General features: G+C 41.4%; 1 protein-coding gene and 1 long non-coding RNA gene across 2 annotated transcripts; one reads left to right on the top strand and one right to left on the bottom strand.

Annotated features, from left to right (window-relative positions):
• Positions 1–13,083: 13,083 nt before the first annotated feature.
• Positions 13,084–13,736, top strand: LOC115678167 (uncharacterized). Its single transcript, XR_004005356.2, has 2 exons — positions 13,084–13,194; positions 13,416–13,736. It is a non-coding gene; the product is annotated as an uncharacterized LOC115678167 (long non-coding RNA).
• Positions 13,737–14,156: 420 nt separating this feature from the next.
• LOC115678231 (transcription factor DUO1-like) lies at positions 14,157–16,979 on the bottom strand. The gene is made up of 5 exons (XM_030601572.1): positions 16,841–16,979; positions 15,401–15,488; positions 14,985–15,222; positions 14,276–14,710; positions 14,157–14,234 (listed from the first exon to the last, which is right to left on the bottom strand). The coding sequence occupies exons 1-5, from the start codon at positions 16,977–16,979 to the stop codon at positions 14,157–14,159; spliced, it is 978 nt and encodes a 325-aa protein (XP_030457432.1).
• Between the last annotated feature and the right edge of the window lie 951 nt (positions 16,980–17,930).

Here is a 17,930-nt window from a genome sequence, read left to right as displayed (position 1 = left end):
TAGATATTATTATAAATAATAGAAGAAGTTAATCTTTTATTGAATTTTTACTATAAAAATGCATAGCCAAACCAATAGCCCAAATCACGATCGCAGCGATAGTTCTTCAAATCATAAACATTGGAGAGGGAAATGAACTAAGAGAACTATGAATAGAAGATGAGCCATTGTTGTGTGCCCGTGGAATCGAAAGGAAGCTAGGCCTTAGTTATATAGAGGTGGGTGAGTGGAGGCAGTTAGGAGTCTCGTCGAGACATTAAGCTATTGATCAAATTTTGGGTGGGGAAGCTCATGAAGTCAAGTGGGTGACAAATATTTATAGGCTTTAGTAAATAATTATTACAAAATAATATCTCAATCAAGATATGCACAATGAAAGGAAGATATACGTGCAATACATGTGTAATATACGTGCAATGCAAGTACGATGGAGAGTTCTCAGTAGAGGAGAGGAAAATGAATCATGATTACGAGGAAAGGAAGAGACGCCGTGATCGAATGCTGAGGAGTTGATTAATTTGGCTAGGCTAATATATAGAAGGAAGATGAGTGAGTGGTCATTAATTTGGGGTGGGGAGTCACGTGGGGTGAACGGTTGAGATTCTCACGTGGGATACGAATTAATGATGTCTCCAATTTTGGGTGAACGGGTGAACGGTTGATATTCTCACGGTTGAGATTCTCACGTGGGATGGGAATTTATGATCTCTCCAATCTTGGGTGAACGGTTGAGATTCTCACGTGGGTTGCAAATTCATCGACCAAAATTACTACGTGTCAACTTCGACACTTTTCAAGTCAAACTAATATCTCATGAAGTCAAGTGGGTGACAATTATTTATAGGATTTATTAAATAATTATTACAAAATAATATCTCAATCAAGATATGCACAATGAAAGGAAGATATACGTGCAATACACGTGTAATATACGTGAAATGCAAGTAGAACGGACGTGCAATTATGAGAGATAAGGATAATCCATAACAAAAATATCATAATTATCTTTACCATAGGAAGATATCCTATAGAAAGTAATAAATATCTCTAGAATCGTCCCTCAAACTTAAGGTGCATAAATGTCAACTTGAGTTTGTATACAAGTCTAAAGAATGTCTAGCTGCTGAAATGTGGCGAATGAGATGGTATCTAAGATTGGCTAGTGGTGGAGATAGAGGTGGTGGTGGAGGTGGTGGTGGGGTGAACGGTGGCGGGGGAGGGTTATAAGCAGAGGAGAGGAAAACGAATCATGATTACGAGGAAAGGAACAGACGCCGTGATCGAATGCTGAGGAGTTGATTAATTTGGCTAGGCTAACATATAGAAGGAAGATGAGTGAGTGGTCATTAATTTGTGGTGGGGAGTCACGTGGGGTGAACGGTTGAGATTCTCACGTGGAATGCAGATTAATGAAGTCTCCAATCTTGGGCGAACGGGTGAACGGTTGAGATTCTCACGGTTGAGTTTCTCACGTGGGATGGGAATTTATGATCTCTCCAATCTTGGATGAACGGTTGAGATTCTCACGTGGATTGCAAATTCATCGACCAAAATTACTACGTGTCAACTTCGACACTTTTCAAGTCAAACTAATATCTCATGAAGTCAAGTGGGTGACAAATATTTATAGGCTTTATTAAATAATTATTACAAAATAATATCTCAATCAAGATATGCAAAATGAAAGGAAGATATACATGCAATACACGTGTAATATACGTGCAATGCAAGTACGATGGAGAGTTGTAAGTAGAGGAGAGGAAAATGAATCATGATTACGAGGAAAGGAAGAGACGCCGTGATCGAATGCTGAGGAGTTGATTAATTTGGCTAGGCTAATATATAGAAGGAAGATGAGTGAGTGGTCATTAATTTGTGGTGGGGAGTCACGTGGGGTGAATGGTTGAGATTCTCACGTGGGATACGAATTAATGATGTCTCCAATTTTGGGTGAATGGGTAAACGGTTGATATTCTCACGGTTGAGATTCTCACGTGGGATGGGAATTTATGATCTCTCCTATCATGGGTGAACGGTTGAGATTCTCACGTGGGTTGCAAATTTATCGACCAAAATTACTACGTGTCAACTTCGACACTTTTCAAGTCAAACTAATATCTCATGAAGTCAAGTGGGTGACAAATATTTATAGGCTTTATTAAATAATTATAACAAAATAATATCTCAATCAAGATATGCACAATGAAAGGAAGATATACGTGCAATACACGTGTAATATACAGGGAATGCAAGTACTATGGACAGTTCTAAGTAGAGGAGAGGAAAATGAATCATGATTACGAGGAAAGAAAAGAAAAACGCCGTGATCGAATGCTGAGGAGTTGATTAATTTGATAAGCTAATATATAGAAGGAAGATGAGTGAGTGGTCATTAATTTGGGGTGGGGAGTCACGTGGGGTGAACGGTTGAGATTCTCACGTGGGATACGAATTAATGATGTCTCCAATTTTGGGTGAATGGGTAAACGGTTGATATTCTCACGGTTGAGATTCTCACGTGGGATGGGAATTTATGATCTCTCCTATCATGGGTGAACGGTTGAGATTCTCACGTGGGTTGCAAATTTATCGACCAAAATTACTACGTGTCAACTTCGACACTTTTCAAGTCAAACTAATATCTCATAAAGTCAAGTGGGTGATAAATATTTATAGGCTTTATTAAATAATTATAACAAAATAATATCTCAATCAAGATATGCACAATGAAAGGAAGATATACGTGCAATACACGTGTAATATACGTGGAATGCAAGTACTATGGAGAGTTCTAAGTAGAGGAGAGGAAAATGAATCATAATTACGAGGAAAGAAAAGAAAAACGCCGTGATCGAATGCTGAGGAGTTGATTAATTTGGCTAGGCTAATATATAGAAGGAAGATGAGTGAGTGGTCATTAATTTGGGGTGGGGAGTCACGCGGGGTGAACGGTTGAGATTCTCACGTGGAATGCGAATTAATGATGTCTCCAATCTTGGTTGAACGGGTGAACGGTTGAGATTCTAACCGTTGAGATTCTCACATGGGATGGGAATTTATGATATCTCAAATCTTGGGTGAACGGTTGAGATTCTGACGTTGTTTGCAAATTCATCGACCAAAATTACTACGTGTCAACTTCGACACTTTTCAAGTCAAACTAATATCTCATGCAGTCAAGTGGTTGACAAATATTTATAGGCTTTATTAAATAATTATTACAAAATAATATCTCAATCAAGATATGCACAATGAAAGGAAGATATACGTGCAATACACGTGTAATATATGTGGAATGCAAGTACTATGGAGAGTTGTAAGTAGAGGAGAGGAAAAGGAATCATGATTACGAGGAAAGGAACAGACGCCGTGATCGAATGCTGAAGAATTGATTAATTTGGCTAGGCTAATATATAGAAGGAAGATGAGTGAGTGATCATTAATTTGTGGTGGGGAGTCACGTGGGGTGAACGGTTGAGATTCTCACGTGGAATGCAGATTAATGAAGTCTCCAATCTTGGGTGAACGGGTGCACGGTTGAGATTCTCACGGTTGAGTTTCTCACGTAGGATGGGAATTTATGATCTCTCCAATCTTGGGTGAACGGTTGAGATTCTCACGTGGATTGCAAATTCATCGACCAAAATTACTACGTGTCAACTTCGACACTTTTCAAGTCAAACTAATATCTCATGAAGTCAAGTGGGTAACAAATATTTATAGGCTTTATTAAATAATTATTACAAAATAATATCTCAATCAAGATATGCACAATGAAAGGAAGATATACGTGCAATACACGAGTAATATACGTGCAATGCAAGTACGATGGAGAGTTGTAAGTAGAGGAGAGAAAAATGAATCATGATTACGAGGAAAGGAAGAGACGCCGTGATCGAATGCGGAGGAGTTGATTAATTTGACTAAGCTAATATATAGAAGGAAGATGAGTGACCGGTCATTAATTTGGGGTGGGGAGTCACGTGGAGTAAACGGTTGAAATTCTCACGTGGGATACGAATTAATGATGTCTCCAATTTTGGGTGAACGGGTAAACGGTTGATATTCTCACGGTTGAGATTCTCACGTGAGATGGGAATTTATGATCTCTCCTATCATGGGTGAACGGTTAAGATTCTCAAGTGGGTTGCAAATTCATCGACCAAAATTACTACGTGTCAACTTCGACACTTTTCAAGTCAAACTAATATCTCATGAAGTCAAGTGGGTGACAAATATTTATAGGCTTTATTAAATAATTATTACAAAATAATATCTCAATCAAGATATGCACAATGAAAGGAAGATATACGTGCAATACACGTGTAATATACGTGGAATGCAAGTACTATGGAGAGTTGTAAGTAGAGGAGAGGAAAATGAATCATGATTACGAGGAAAGGAAGAGACGCCGTGATGGAACGCTGGGGAGCTGATTAATTTGGCTAGGCTAATATAGAGAAGGAAGATGAGTGAGTGGTCATTAATTTGGGGTGGGGAGTCACGTGGGGTGAACGGTTGAGATTCTCACGTGGGATATGAATTAATGATGTCTCCAATTTTGGGTGAACGGGTAAACGGTTGATATTCTCACGGTTGAGATTCTCACGTGGGATGGGAATTTATGATCTCTCCTATCATGGGTGAATGGTTGAGATTCTCACGTTGGTTGCAAATTCATCGACCAAAATTACTATGTGTCAACTTCGACACTTTTCAAGTCAAACTAATATCTCATGAAGTCAAGTGGGTAATAAATATTTATAGGCTTTATTAAATAATTATTACAAAATAATATCTCAATCAAGATATGCACAATGAAAGGAAGATATACGTGCAATACACGTGTAATATACGTGGAATGCAAGTACTATGGAGAGTCGTAAATAGAGGAGAGGAAAATGAATCATGATTACGAGGAAAGGAAGAGACGCCGTGATGGAATGCTGAGGAGCTGATTAATTTGGCTAGGCTAATATATAGAAGGAAGATGAGTGAGTGGTCATTAATTTGGGGTGGAGAGTCACATGGGGTGAACGGTTGAGATTCTCACGTGGGATACGATTTAATGATGTCTCCAATTTTGGGTGAACGGGTAAACGGTTGATATTCTCACGGTTGAGATTCTCACGTGGGATGGGAATTTATGATCTCTCCAATCTTGGGTGAACAGTTGAGATTCTCACGTGGGTTGCAAATTCATCGACCAAAATTACTACGTGTCAACTTCGACACTTTTCAAGTCAAACTAATATCTCATAAAGTCAAGTGGGTGACAAATATTTATAGGCTTTATTAAATAATTATTACAAAATAATATCTCAATCAAGATATGCAAAATGAAAGGAAGATATACGTGCAATACACGTGTAATATACGTCCAATGCAAGTACGATGGAGAGTTGTAAGTAGAGGAGAGGAAAATGAATCATGATTACGAGGAAAGGAAGAGACGCCGTGATCGAATGCTGAGGAGTTGATTAATTTGGCTAGGCTAATATATAGAAGGAAGATGAGTGAGTGGTCATTAATTTGGGGTGAGTAGTCATGTGGGGTGAACAGTTGAGATTCTCACGTGGGATACGATTTAATTATATCTCCAATTTTGGGTGAACGGGTGAACGGTTGATATTCTCACGGTAGAGATTCTCACGTGGGATGGGAATTTATGATCTCTCCAATCTTGGGTGAACGGTTGAGATTCTCACGTGGGTTATAAATTCATCGACCAAAATTACTACGTGTCAACTTCGACACTTTTCAAGTCAAACTAATATCACATGAAGTCAAGTGGGTAACAAATATTTATAGGATTTATTAAATAATTATTACAAAATAATATCTCAATCAAGATATGCACAATGAAAGGAAGATATACGTGCAATACACGTGTAATATACGTGCAATGCAAGTACGATGGAGAGTTGTAAGTAGAGGAGAGGAAAATGAGTCATGATTACGAGGAAAGGAAGAGACGCCGTGATCGAATGCGGAGGAGTTGATTAATTTGGCTAGGCTAATATATAGAAGGAAGATGAGTGAGTGGTCATTAATTTGGGGTGGGGAGTCACGTGGGGTGAACGATTGAGATTCTCACGTGGAATGCAGATTAATGATGTCTCCAATCTTGGGTGAACGGGTGAACGGTTGAGATTCTTACGGTTGGGATTCTCACGTGGGATGGGAATTTATGATCTCTCCAATCTTGGGTGAACGGTTGAGATTCTCACGTGGGTTGCAAATTCATCGACCAAAATTACTACGTGTCAACTTCGACACTTTTCAAGTCAAACTAATATCTCATAAAGTCAAGTGGGTGACAAATATTTATAGGCTTTATTAAATAATTATTCCAAAATAATATCTCAATCAAGATATGCAAAATGAAAGGAAGATATACGTGCAATACACGTGTAATATACGTGCAATGCAAGTACGATGGAGAGTTGTAAGTAGAGGAGAGGAAAATGAGTCATGATTACGAGGAAAGGAAGAGACGCCGTGATCGAATGCTGAGGAGTTGATTAATTTGGCTAGGCTAATATATAGAAGGAAGATGAGTGAGTGGTCATTAATTTGGGGTGGGGAGTCACGTGGGGTGAACGGATGAGATTCTCACGTGGAATGCAGATTAATGATGTCTCCAATCTTGGGTGAACGGGTGAACGGTTGAGATTCTTACGGTTGGGATTCTCACGTGGGATGGGAATTTATGATCTCTCCAATCTTGGGTGAACGGTTGAGATTCTCACGTGGGTTGCAAATTCATCGACCAAAATTACTACGTGTCAACTTCGACACTTTTCAAGTCAAACTAATATCTCATAAAGTCAAGTGGATGACAAATATTTATAGGCTTTATTAAATAATTATTCCAAAATAATATCTCAATCAAGATATGCAAAATGAAATGAAGATATACGTGCAATACACGTGTAATATACGTGCAATGCAAGTACGATGGAGAGTTCTAAGTAGAGGAGAGGAAAATGAGTCATGATTACGAGGAAAGGAAGAGACGCCGTGATCGAATGCTGAGGAGTTGATTATTTTGGCTAGGCTAATATATAGAAGGAAGATGAGTGAGTGGTCATTAATTTGGGGTGGGTAGTCACGTGGGGTGAACGGTTGAGATTCTCACGTGGGATACGATTTAATGATATCTCCAATTTTGGGTGAATGGGTGAACGGTTGATATTCTCACGGTAGATATTCTCACGTGGGATGGGAATTTATGATCTCTCCAATCTTGGGTGAACGGTTGAGATTCTCACGTGGGTTGCAAATTCATCGACCAAAATTACTACGTGTCAACTTCGACACTTTTCAAGTCAAACTAATATCTCATAAAGTCAAGTGGGTGACAAATATTTATAAGCTTTATTAAATAATTATTCCAAAATAATATCTCAATCAAGACATGCAAAATGAAAGGAAGATATACGTGCAATATACGTGTAATATACGTGCAATGCAAGTACGATGGAGAGTTGTAAGTAGAGGAGAGGAAAATGAATCATGATTACGAGGAAAGGAAGAGACGCCGTGATCGAATGCGGAGGAGCTGATTAATTTGGCTAGGCTAATATATAGAAGGAAGATGAGTGAGTGATCATTAATTTGGGGTGGGGAGTCACGTGGGGTGAACGGTTGAGATTCTCACGTGGAATGCGAATTAATAATGTCTCCAATCTTGGTTGAACGGGTGAACGGTTGATATTCTCACCGTTGAGTTTCTCACGTGGGATGTGAATTTATGATCTCTCCAATCTTGGGTGAACGGTTGAGATTCTGACGTTGGTTGCAAATTCATCGACCAAAATTACAACGTGTCAACTTCGACACTTTTCAAGTCAAACTAATATCTCTTGAAGTCAAGTAGGTGACAAATATTTATAGGTTTTATTAAATAATTATTACAAAATAATATCTCAATCAAGATATGCACAATGAATGGAAGATATACGTGCAATACACGTGTAATATACGTGTACTGCAAGTACGATGAAGAGTTGTAAGTAGAGGAGAGGAAAATGAATCATGATTACGAGGAAAGGAAGAGACGCCGTGATCGAATGCCGGGGAGTTGATTAATTTGGCTAGGCTAATATATAGAAGGAAGATGAGTGAGTGGTCATTAATTTGGGGTGGGGAGTCACGTGGGGTGAACGGTTGAGATTCTCACGTGGGATACGATTTAATGAGGTCTCCAATTTTGGGTGAACGGGTGAACGGTTGATATTCTCATGGTTAAGATTCTCACCTGGTATGGGAATTTATGATCTCTACAATCTTGGGTGAACGGTTGAGATTCTCAGGTGGGTTGCAAATTCATCGACCAAAATTACTACGTGTCAACTTCGACACTTTTCAAGTCAAACTAATATCTCATGAAGTCAAGTGGGTGACAAATATTTATAGGCTTTATTAAATAATTATTACAAAATAATATCTCAATTAAGATATGCACAATGAAAGGAAGATATACGTGCAATACATGTGTAATATACGTGCAATGCAAGTACGATGGAGAGTTGTAAGTAGAGGAGAGGAAAATGAATCAAGAATACGAGGAAAGGAAGAGACGCCGTGATCGAATGCTGAGGAGTTGATTAATTTGGGTAGGCTAATATATAGAAGGAAGATGAGTGAGTGGTCATTAATTTGGGGTGGGGAGTCACGTGGGGTGAACGGTTGAGATTCTCACGTGGAATGAGAATTAATGATGTCTCCAATCTTGGTTGAACGGGTGAACGGTTGAGATTCTAACCGTTGAGATTCTCACGTGGGATGGGAATTTATGATCTCTCCAATCTTGGGTGAACAGTTGAGATTCTCACGTGGATTGCAAATTCATCGACCAAAATTACTACGTGTCAACTTCGACACTTTTCAAGTCAAACTAATATCTCATAAAGTCAAGTGGGTGACAAATATTTATAGGCTTTATTAAATAATTATTACAAAATAATATCTCAATCAAGATATGCAAAATGAAAGGAAGATATACGTGCAATACACGTGTAATATACGTCCAATGCAAGTACGATGGAGAGTTGTAAGTAGAGGAGAGGAAAATGAATCATGATTACGAGGAAAGGAAGAGACGACGTGATCGAATGCTGAGGAGTTGATTAATTTGGCTAGGCTAATATATAGAATGAAGATGAGTGAGTGGTCATTAATTTGGGGTGAGTAGTCACGTGGGGTGAACAGTTGAGATTCTCACGTGGGATACGATTTAATTATATCTCCAATTTTGGGTGAACGGATGAACGGTTGATATTCTCACGATAGAGATTCTCACGTGGGATGGGAATTTATGATCTCTCCAATCTTGGGTGAACGGTTGAGATTCTCACGTGGGTTGTAAATTCATCGATCAAAATTACTACGTGTCAACTTCGACACTTTTCAAGTCAAACTAATATCACATGAAGTCAAGTGGGTAACAAATATTTATAGGCTTTATTAAATAATTATTACAAAATAATATCTCAATCAAGATATGCACAATGAAAGGAAGATATACGTGCAATACACGTGTAATATACGTGCAATGCAAGTACGATGGAGAGTTGTAAGTAGAGGAGAGGAAAATGAGTCATGATTACGAGGAAAGGAAGAGACGCCGTGATCGAATGCTGAGGAGTTGATTAATTTGGCTAGGCTAATATATAGAAGGAAGATGAGTGAGTGGTCATTAATTTGGGGTGGGGAGTCACGTGGGGTGAACGGTTGAGATTCTCACGTGGAATGCAGATTAATGATGTCTCCAATCTTGGGTGAACGGGTGAACGGTTGAGATTCTTACGGTTGGGATTCTCACGTGGGATGGGAATTTATGATCTCTCCAATCTTGGGTGAACGGTTGAGATTCTCACGTGGGTTGCAAATTCATCGACCAAAATTACTACGTGTCAACTTCGACACTTTTCAAGTCAAACTAATATCTCATGAAGTCAAGTGGGTGACAATTATTTATAGGCTTTATTAAATAATTATTACAAAATAATATCTCAATCAAGATATGCACAATGAAAGGAAGATATACGTGCAATACACGTGTAATATAGGTCCAATGCAAGTACGATGGAGAGTTCTAAGTAGAGGAGAGGAAAATGAATCATGATTACGAGGAAAGGAAAAGACGCCATGATCGAATGCTGAGGAGTTGATTAATTTTGGTAGGCTAATATATAGAATGAAGATGAGTGAGTGGTCATTAATTTGGGGTGGGGAGTCACGTGGGGTGAACGGTTGAGATTCTCACATGGAATGCGAATTAATGATATCTCCAATCTTGGGTGAACGGGTGAACGGTTGAGATTCTCACCATTGAGATTCTCACGTGGGATGGAAATTTATCATCTCTCCAATCTTGGGTGAACGGTTGAAATTCTCACGTGGGTTGCAAATTCATCGACCAAAATTACTACGTGTCAACTTCTACACTTTTCAAGTCAAACTAATATCTCATAAAATCAAGTGGGTGACAAATATTTATAGGCTTTATTAAATAATTATTACAAAATAATATCTCAATCAAGATATGCACAATGAAAGGAAGATATACGTGTAATACACGTGTAATATACGTGCAATGCAAGTACGCTGGAGAGTTGTAAGTAGAGGAGAGGAAAATGAATCATGATTACGAGGAAAGGAAGAGACGCCGTGATCGAATGCCGAGGAGTTGATTAATTTGGCTAGGCTAACTATGTAAATGATGCACGCCATACTTTCTCGCGTTTAACTTATTTGGGGGGAAGAACAGCATTGGTGCCAAAACTTGTGTGCGGAGGCCACTTTGGTGCCAAAAGTTTCAATCGGATCACTTAAGTGCTAAAAGTTATGAAAAATAATGAATTAAGTGCCACTTCTCCGGAAATCCGATGTGGCATTTTTTTATTAATTTCTCAAGCTGATGTGGCTCGCTGGAGACTTATGTGGCATTTTTTTTTCTTTTCTTTCTTTTTTCCTTTCTTTTCTTTTTTTTTCCTTTTCTTTCTTTTTTCCTTTCTTTTCTTTCTTCTTATTTCCGATGGCCGGCGTCCAGCCACCGGCCATGGCCGGCCTCGCCGGGCTCGCCTTCCTCCGGGCGAGGCCCAGCGAGGCAGCCGTGGCCTCAGCGAGGGCCGGCCTCGCCGTATTTGGCGAGGCGAGCCCTCGCCGGATTTGGCGAGGTGAGCCCTCGCCGGGGTTGGCCCTGCCCAGGCGAGGGTCGAGGTCGCTTTGGCAGGGCGAGCCCTGGCGAGGGCTCGCCTTGCCAGATCCGGCGAAGCCTGCCCTCGCCGAGGCCACGGCTGCCTCGCCCCGAGGAAGGTGACGCCCGGCGTGGCAGCCGTGGCCTCGTCCGGAGGAAGGCGACACCCGGGGAGGTCGGCCATGGCCGGTGGCTGGCCTCCGGCCACCGGCCATGGTAGAAGAAGAAAAAGACAGAAATGAAAAAAAAAAAATTAGAAAAAAATTTTTAAAAAATTGAATTATACACATGAAATGCCATGTGTCATTAAAATTTAAATATAAAAGCCACGTATTAAATTTGGTCGGAATTTCTCGCCGTTAGCACTTAAGTGATCGTTTTTTCTCCGATTTGGCACTTAAGTGATCGCCGGCGTAAACTTTTGGCACTTAAGTGATCCAAATGAAACTTTTGGCACCAAAGTGGCCTCCGTACACAAGTTTTGGCACCAATGCTGTTCTTCCCCCAACTTATTTGGGCTCTTAGAATGTCAATATGTTCGTGCTACATAAAAGGACTTGAGATTAATCTCGAAAATTTTCTTGGTCGTAAAATTAATCTCTAAATTAACGAGGTAAAGGTTCTCATTCCTTCTTTCGTGCGCCTAAACTTTCCGCGCATGGAATGATTCTTCATATTCCGAGGAATCTTAGGTAACGCATGATAATTATTCTGGTTCTGTCCAGAACTGGTTTTCTGTTCTCAGAAATAGCTTTGGATCAGAAACCCGTTTGGTAACGCAATTCCATTTTTCTATTTCTGAAACAACTTTTTGTTCCGGAACCAATTCTGAACCAGAAATCAGAACAAAAAAAAAGTAGGTTTTCTATTTCTAGACCAAAAATGAGAATCATTTCTGAGAGAACTCTTTCTTCAAAACACATGTTCATATGAAAGTCACAATCTTTGAGATGGGAAAAAAAAGCAAAAAATCAAAAATTTCAAAAGCCCCTTCCCCCTGTTGGTAGGGGCGGGGGGAGGGGGAAGGGGCTTCAACAAGGAGAGGGTGGTGGGGGTAGGGGTGGTGGGGGTGGGGGTGGGGGTGGGGGGAGGGGGCTTCCCGGGGGGCGCGCGCAAGGGAAGGGGCTTCGGGGTGGAGGTGGAGGTGGTGGTGGAGGTGGTGGTGGGGTGGACGGTGGCGATGGAGAGGTGTAAGTAGAGGAAAGGAAAATGAATCATGATTACGAGGAAAGGAAGCGACGCCGTGATCGAATGCTGAGGAGTTGAAAATTGGCTAGGCTAATATATAGAAGGAAGATGAGTGAGTAGTCATTAATTTGGGGTGGGGAGTCACGTGGGGTGAGCAGTTGAGATTCTCCCGTGGGGGTTGAAAATTCATGATGTCTCTAATCTTGGATAAGTTTTCTCCAACAGGAAAAAGGAGACCTATAAATTATCAATAATTTTGGCTGGACGGTTGATATCCTTCTTTATATATAAATATTGATGGTAATGAATTGGAAGAATAATTTATAAATCATTAATTTGAGGTGAGGAGTCAAGTGGAGTGAGCGGCTAAGATTCTCCCGTGGGGGTTGAAAATTCATGATCTCTCTAATCTTGGATAAGTTTTTTCCAACAGAACAAAAGAGACCTATAAATTATCAATAAATCTGGCTGGACGGTTGATATCCTTCTTTATATATAAATATTGATGGTAATGAATTGGAAGAATCATTTATAAATCATTAATTTGGGGTGGGGAGTCACGTGGGTGACAATACCTCGCACCACACCAGGTGTACAAGGAGGTACGATATTTTTTTATGTAGCACTCGGTTTGCTTAAAAGATTAGATTACGATTGTAATTGCATGGTCTAAGTATCTAAATTGCTGTAGCTGCTACGATGGGGAGAGATCGAATCCGGGGCAAGAGATCGATACCTCCACACTATTCACTCCCTCGTTGACAGATACCCTCAAGAAAATTTGCTGTTCGTCACTCATGGTGAGCTTCAATTTGACATCTAGTTTCTTATGGGACCCAAAGAATAGACTTGGCGCAGCACCGTGGGTTTATTTGCTCCGCTCAATGTTAATACGAGCCGATCAGATTCAACGGTTCATATGAATACCTGTCGTGCATACACCCGGTGTTCACAGGAGTGGCGGCGAAAACTGAAGACGTTTTTGTGTCTTGACATGTTTCTAAACCGGCTTCAAATGCAGGGGAAGGAGTGAAGGTCACAGCCTCGACATATTGGAAGGAGGCAAGAGGGCACAAAATAAAACCGGACTATCTTAGGCGCGCACATCTCAAAAGGCAAATTGTCTGGAACGGCATCTCTTTCACCGCCAAAAGATTTGAGATCGCCACGAACCCAGATGAAACCGGCATCAAGCACGAGCCGCTACGACACGCGTGAACCGGTGTTTGCAATTGCAGTCTGTGATGGAGCATTGGGAGGGTTTGAGTTGCTTTCTATGCTGGTTTTGCCATATGTTGGTTATGTTGGATCATTTTGATGTTGGGAGAGTTTATGTTGTTCATCCTCTCTGAATCATGCTCACTTAAACACCGCTAAATTTGGAAATTATATCGAGGGCCAAGTGGTTCATACTGCTGCAACACATGAACTAGAGGCGTCTCATACATAAATACTTTTGAACCTGATCTATATACAAAGAATAAACAGCAACAAGAATTGCTATGTCGCTGAATCTTGTCAAATCACGGAAGCTCAGACAATTAAAAAACTCGTCTCCTTGGCAGACCCTTCCTAGCTCGGTATAACTTGTATGATCACCACTTCGATGGGCTCGGGAGTGGCTCGAAATGGTCAGGTACATCCAATGGCAAGTCGTCGAAGAAAACGTCCGGCTTTCCCACGTTCATATTCACGTTCAGACAATTAAAAAACTTGTCTCCTTGGCGCGCGGACCCTTCCTAGTTCGGTATAACTTGTATGATCACCACTTCGATGGGCTCGGGAGTGGCTCGAAATGGTCAGGTACATCCAATGGCAAGTCGTCGAAGAAAACATCCGGCTTTCCCACGTTCATATTCCCATCTATCATGCCTTTCCCACGTTCATATTCCCGTCTATCATGCCGTCGCTGTCTTTACAACACAAGGAAGGACCAAGAACGGGCATGTCGGGAGGAAATCCCTCTCTGTCCACGAGCTCGGAAGCATCATCCCCAGGGCCCAGCAAACTGAAATAGTTGGGGTCGTCGAGCCTTGCCATGAGCTCTTGGCTCTCAAGCGAGAACGAGATGCCTAATTGCGGCAGTGGTATGTGAGGGAACGGGATTTGCATGTGAGGATCGGAGTAGAGGCTCTCGTTGGAGTCAAACTCATGTGGAGCCAAATGGCCACTAGCATTGGGAATAACGGCGTTTGGCAGGTCCGGCGGTGGCGGAAGCAGTCTCTGCGGCAGCGGAGGATCAGTGATGTGCGGCATTGCCCCCAAGCAAGCCCTTGAGGTCGACTCTTCCTCCACCGAAGAGCTCGATTTGGGAATCTGGAAAAGCACGAGGACAAGAGCATAAATCCATGCATCTTTCTTCAATTTAAGGACTTCAAATTGAAGCCTCGATTCTCTTGAAACATTCTCATCAACGACAGTATAACCGATCATTTCGAACTAGAGCAATAGCGACACGTTCTTATCGATTAAAGGACCCGATAAACTGTATTGAGGCTTACGACGTAATCCCTCCAATACAATGTCAAGTAAGCGGCAAAATCAGGAAGATATGAAGCCAAGAAAAGCTTGTGTTCAAGTTTTTCTGTACCTCCACAATCGGAACATTGTGATGGGGAACGACAGGGACTTCCCTTTTGTGTTTGTGCTGCTTGGAAGATGAGGCCCGGAGGATCCTGGCCAGTCTCTTTTGCCTGCTGCTCCAGAAGTTCTTGACGTCGTTGTCAGTCCGCCCAGGCAAGTGTGTTGCGATCCTCGCCCATTTGTTCCCGAACTGCGCCTGCAACTCGATCACCACCCTTTCTTCCTCCGCCGAGAATTTGCAACCGCTGGAACAAGAGCACGACCCGGAAAGAGAAATGAACGAAAATCACAAAGCCATCAATCAATGAGTGCTCAACTTCCTCCCGACACACGACTCAACAACGAAGTAGAAAGCGACGAAAGGATTACAAAATGACGCCGACACTGGCGCACAGCGACTCTGACGTAAGCATAATTCCACACTTTTTGAGATTAGCCCTGAGCTTGTTGACCCAGCGGAGGCGGCACGACTTGGCGGTGCGTACCCCATTTTTTGCACATTGCCATAGTTCTTCAAGGCATAAACATGGGACATGTCGACCAATTATCCATTCTACGATACTCCCGTCCCTGACGGGACCTGATATGAGCTATTGCTTCGAATTGAATAGGTCAGCTTGATTCATCAAGCTCATCAAGGCATATAGCAGTTTCAGTCTTACATAAGATGTTCATATCATATTTTTTGCTTCATAATCCGACAAGATCATGTCATGATCGGCGGAAAAATCAATCTGGTGCATGTTGGACCTTTGTAACATGTGAAATGAAACTTGTGAACAGGATATTTTGTTTCTGACCAGGACTTGCATACTGCGAATTGGTGGCTGATCGTGAAAGACGATCCTCCAATTAAAGTGGGCTATTGGCCGAAGGAACTATTCGCCTATCTACGCAACGGCTCGCTGCACGCAGCTTGGGGAGGAGTAGGCCAAGAGGGCGGCGATGGATACTGTCCTCCATTGGGAAGTGGTCGTTATCCCGGCAATGATTACTCGCATGCCGCATACTTCAGTCACATGTACTGGCTTTACAGAGGAAGTGCCCACCTTCAACCTTCCAGGAAGATCCGAGAAACGGTCGACAAGTCCAATGTCTGTGCCTTGAAGAACGATGGCAACGCGCGGAAAATGGGGTACACGCTTAGCTATGGAGGCCCGGGAGGTTATTGTAGATTACAGTGACTTCTATGGAGAAAATAAATGTACTTTGAGCAACTTAATAAGCAAAGCTGAGCACCTTTTATAACCTAATTTTAGTTTTACCTAAATTTCTAGGTACGGCCAGCTTCGTTCGGTAAAATGAGTCTAGAACAGGGATAATTGCCAAAAAAAGGTATAAACACATCGTACATATGTTAACTCAATCCTGAACCTTTTTTATTTAAAAAAAATTATTCACGTCAGCACCGGCATTTCTGCGTAGGACGGCCGGCGTCCACAATTGGCCGGAAGAAAAACATTAACAAATTCATCAAAAGGTTGAGGACTAATTGGTAAAATCGATCGTTAAATTGGCATCCGTACAATAGATTTACGACTATTTTGGTATTTTTCCCGTTTAGAATATCATATGTCATAATCCAATATGACCACTCTCTTTAGCATTGTAGGTTCGATCAATGCTATGTTTTTGGAGCTGATGAGTTCGTATGATTCCATAAGCCTCCTGTTCATCCTATCCAGCTTCCTCAACTTGCAAGCCCTAAATAAAGTCCCGAACACATCCCCTGTGATCACCGCCTTTCTATTGTGTCAACGGTTCGGTTCAGGTCGGGTTTCTATTATACCCAACCTCAACCGAAACATAAGACTTTGTGCCTATCCCAACCCGAAGCGTGACCGACCGGAATAACCCAAATACCTAGACATGGGTCCGACATTCGATTCTGTACCTCATAGATGACCATCCATGCATACATCAATGTGTAGTTATCAGAAAGCCTTGACGGGGACATAACCAGCTGGGACGCAAGAATCATCATTACTGATGCTTGCTGCATCTTTTCCCCAGAAGAAAAAGAACAAACTCCGGAAAACACTTTTCAGGATTCAAAACTTCCGGATCGGCTAGACTACTCCAACATCATGATGCACTCTTTTGAGGAGATTTTATTATCATTCGAACTGATCATTTCAAAGGCTTGATATCAATGCAGTAAAGGCCAATTTGATGGTATATCTTCCCAAGCAAAGGTGAGCTTGTGCTGATAAAGCTGCCGGTATTTCAAATAATATGGATCGCCCAGATACAGTGGTAACAGAACCTATCAAACATCCAAGAGCTCTCCACAGCAAGAAGACATAAGTAATAAGGGAAGAAAGAAAGGGTATGTGACTTATCAATGTAGCAAACCGATCAAAACTGGGAAACGACACAAAAGAAACCATCCTCGCCCACTATCGAAAACTTGAATGGAACTCAGATCAATCCATACTGAATTGAGGTTGCAAAGCATTTACAACTGTAATTTGTAAGCCTTGCCAAATCAAAAACTTTAAGTTTTGTCCCTCTATCAACACTTTTGCTCCTGCAATGCAGAAATGCAACTTCATTATGTCCCCAAATGAGGGGTTTAATCACAAGGACACTTTGCTCCCGTGTGTTTCGTAGATCCGTCCACATATTTGAGTCGATTTCATACCATCTTATGCACGCCTAATTCGGTTGTGATCCCAACTCGACCTAACTAGTCGCTCGTTAATAAGCTCGGCTAGTCTATGCATGGCACGACCGACGGTTCTTGTTTTCGCGGTCTAATCCCCTGGTCGTGCCGTAATCCCCTGTGTCAACACATACGCCCAAACCGGACACGAACTTCCGTTCTCTGATCACGTAACGTAATCACATTGGAAAAAAAAAAAAAACCCAAGTGTATCGTGGTACAATGTATTTTTCTGATTGATTATACGTATGTAATGGGGGCAAATTCGACGGGGCTTATCTCGTCCGA

The sequence above is a fragment of the Syzygium oleosum genome, unplaced genomic scaffold, assembly GCF_021117445.2.
Source record: "Syzygium oleosum isolate NSW1041296 unplaced genomic scaffold, Sole_v2.1 Sole_v2.15, whole genome shotgun sequence".
Classification (NCBI taxonomy): domain Eukaryota; kingdom Viridiplantae; phylum Streptophyta; class Magnoliopsida; order Myrtales; family Myrtaceae; genus Syzygium; species Syzygium oleosum.
The sequence above is the reverse complement of the archived record's forward strand: the minus strand, read 5'-3'. Positions and strand labels throughout refer to the sequence as shown.